Source organism: Schistocerca cancellata, chromosome 8 (assembly GCF_023864275.1).
Source record: "Schistocerca cancellata isolate TAMUIC-IGC-003103 chromosome 8, iqSchCanc2.1, whole genome shotgun sequence".
Taxonomy (NCBI): domain Eukaryota; kingdom Metazoa; phylum Arthropoda; class Insecta; order Orthoptera; family Acrididae; genus Schistocerca; species Schistocerca cancellata.
The window spans coordinates 601,795,425-601,798,726 of record NC_064633.1 but is presented as its reverse complement, the minus strand read 5'-3'; the positions used below and the strand labels follow the sequence as shown (position 1 = coordinate 601,798,726).

General features: G+C 44.3%; 1 protein-coding gene across 1 annotated transcript; it reads left to right on the top strand.

Moving 5' to 3' along the window:
* The first annotated feature begins 959 nt into the window (after nt 1-959).
* LOC126095207 (N-alpha-acetyltransferase 40-like) lies at nt 960-1,800 on the top strand. Its single transcript, XM_049909943.1, is given in 1 exon segment — nt 960-1,800. A coding segment is annotated over 1 exon segment (669 nt). The 5' UTR covers nt 960-1,089; the 3' UTR covers nt 1,759-1,800.
* Nucleotides 1,801-3,302: the final 1,502 nt, after the last annotated feature.

The window sequence follows — 3,302 nt, the reverse complement described above, 5'->3', positions numbered from 1 at the left end:
CTAGAACTTAGAACTACTTAAACCTAACTAACCTAAGGACATCGCACACATCCATGCCCGAGGCAGTATTCGAACCTGCGACCGTAGCGGTCGAGTCTAGCGCAAGGAAGCAAGGGAGAGGATGTTGTTAAGGGTGGCCGGTATCCTCTTTCTTCAACACAAATGCACATGTGGATTAATATGGTTGTTTATGAACATGAATTTTCACTTAACTTGAACAGAGTCCATGTGTTGTGGTACAGCCGGCCGGAGTGGCCGAGCGGTTCTAGGCGCTACAGTCTGGAACCGCGCGACCGCTACGGTCGCAGGTTCCAATCCTGCCTCAGGCATGGATGTGTGTGATGTCCTTAGGTTTAAGTAGTTCTAAGTTCTGGGCGACTGATGACCTCAGCAGTTAAGTCCCATTGTGCTCAGAGGCATTTGAAACATTTTTCTTGTGGTACAAGCTCACTAGTAATAGTCCTGTTGTAGACAATTTCGCTAATCTTGCTATTACAAACTTTAGCTCTCACTGCTACTTCCGCTACAGTCACTAATCTGATCATTGTGAACTGTCGTAGCCAGTGACATGAACTGAGCCAGCTCTGCGAATGTACTGACAGACGCCGCACTGGACGAATGAGTCAGTGAGTGAGACTGGGGCACTCTGGTGAGCGGCGGCGGCGGCGGCGGCGGCGGCGGCCTAAATACGTGCCGTCGCGAGGGCGTTGTCGGCGCGTTGCTTGTCGATGTGTGTCTGGACTCTCTCGTGACAGGCGCGCTCGGACCAGCGCCTACCATCTGTTTTCGCGCTACGTCTTTATCGATCGGTGTGCTGGCGACAATTTACGCCGGCGCAGAAGTGATATTCCAGTTCCTTCCCACGTCCGCCCCACTCATTAACGTCCCACCTGCGTGGCGCAGTCAGTATGTTGACGGCGCTGTGAGCTGAGATTTGCTGACTTCCCTGTAATGTTCCGCTGTCAAAAGGAGGGAGCGTTGGATGAATTGTGTCTTATCAAGAAGACTGTGTGCATAATCGGTTTCGATACTGAGGGTCCGAAGAGGAAACGTCAAATTACTTGCCCAGAAAGCAGATGATTATTGACGATGGGGCGTAAAACATCGAAAGGAAAGGAAAAAAGGCTGCAGCAGAGAGAGGAAGCTCTTCAGATAGCTGCTGCCAAAGCTGTAGTTGACAAAGCAAATGCTCAAGAAGATCCTCTAGCACCATTTCCTGCCTTCAGGAATTTCAACAAAAATGGAGTTGAGGCAACACTTTCTTGTGTTAAAAGTGAAAACATTGACAACGATACGTGAAATTGGATTTTTAATTTACTGGAGTGCAATATGAAACCGTTTTACAACTCTTGCAGTTGGGTTTGGAATGAGAAAGTAAAGAAAGAAGAACTGACTGATGAACGAGCATTATATCTTGTAGCAAGGGATAAGGAGGGCAAAGCATTAGCATTCTCGCATTTCCTATTCGATTTAGATTATGGGGTAGAAGTTTTGTATTGCTATGAATTGCAGCTGGAAGCCGCGGTTCGGAGAAAACGTCTGGGGAAATTTATGATGCAGGTATTGGAACTGATGGGATTTTCAGCCAAAATGAAAAAAGTTGTGCTGACAGTCCTGAAACATAATCCAGACGCAATAAATTTCTTCACCGCCCTGAGGTATTCACTGGATGAAACCTCTCCAGAAGACAACTTTTATGAAGAGTTTCCATATGTAATTCTCAGTAAACCAAATAAGAAGCTACTGTCATCAGTGTAATGGATTGCTGAAAATGACTGAAAATATTGACTATTATGTTTATCACAAAGATATTGACACATTTTATCCAAGTAATATTTTATCATTATATAATCGCGTCAAAACTGCCTTGAGTTCAAGTTCCCCCTACTTATACCTCCCGAGGAGATCACGAATGTAAAATTAGAGAGATTAGAGCGCGCACAGAGGCTTTCAGACAGTCGTTCTTCCCGCGAACCATACGCGACTGGAACAGGAAAGGGAGGTAATGACAGTGGCACGTAAAGTGCCCTCCGCCACACACCGTTGGGTGGCTTGCGGAATATAAATGTAGATGTAGATGTAGTGAGAGGGGTTAGACGTGTAGGATATTTAGCGGAGATGATGCTGGAGAGGTTTTGCATTATATCAGTAAGAGTGCAAACACTTCCAAATACCATTTAAGAAACTTTTATTTTTTCTCAGTAATTCAACCCCCCTCGGAGAGGTGTCTTAGAATGGCTTTTTATCAGTTACTGACTACACTCTACCACTCTAGCTCTACCTGAGTATTATCTTTCACTATGAGAGATGAGCGCTTTGCTAGTGACTCGTTCCGATGATACCGTCAAGTACTTGAATTGAGATAAGAGACGATTCGAGACAGTGCTCTCTCCTTCATATACACTGAAAACTGCCAATGTTCACTCGCTGCGTCTTGAACAGCTAACTACCAGGAGACGAGGACACAAGCCTAAGGTGGCATGTGTTCCTGTGCACATTCTGAGACAAAGAAATACCATTACTCTTTGCTACTTCTACAGAGCTCTTTCCTTACTAGGAAGTAGAAAACTTACTGTAAGACCTGCGGTTGAATACTTGCCTGAAAATCAGTGCCTCCCACGAATGTGCACAGCCTTCTCATATTTTACCGCAACTTCATCCAACTGTCACTTTGCAGCGGCGTTTCCCTGTGTGATGGCTGTGGCTTCGACTGTGCGACTCACTCGCTACATTGGTACTCTACTGTATTGTCTTACTTCCTGCGCTGACAGCCGTTTACGTATAGTACTCTTGCAGGGTGTTGGAGGAATTTCGCGTGGCAGCGTCGCGGCTGGTCCAGGCAGAGGTTCGAGTCCTCCCTCGGGCATGGGTGTGTTTGTTTGTCCTTAGGATAACTTAGGTTAAGTAGTGTGTAAGCTTAGGGACTGATGACCTTAGCAGTTAAGTCCCATAAGATTTCACACACATTTGAACATTTCAACTGCCACTTTTTGCACAATACAGATGCCTCATTTAAATTATTTTGCAATTCGTTTTGATTAACGACAGCATCATCTGCAAACTTTTTTTTATTTATTTCATTAACAGTACAGAGTAACCCACCGCCTTGAAATGTAAGGTGGTTCGTATGCTTCTGAATCTAATAGCAAAGACTTCTTCTGATTGTTACAGTCTTATTGGTTTACAGTTGTTAATGCTTTTTTAAAATAATATAAAGAAAATAATATATAAAGGTTTCTCTGAGGTTACAGCGAATTGAATGCTTAACAATTGTTAAAATGGTTCCATATAATTTGTTACTA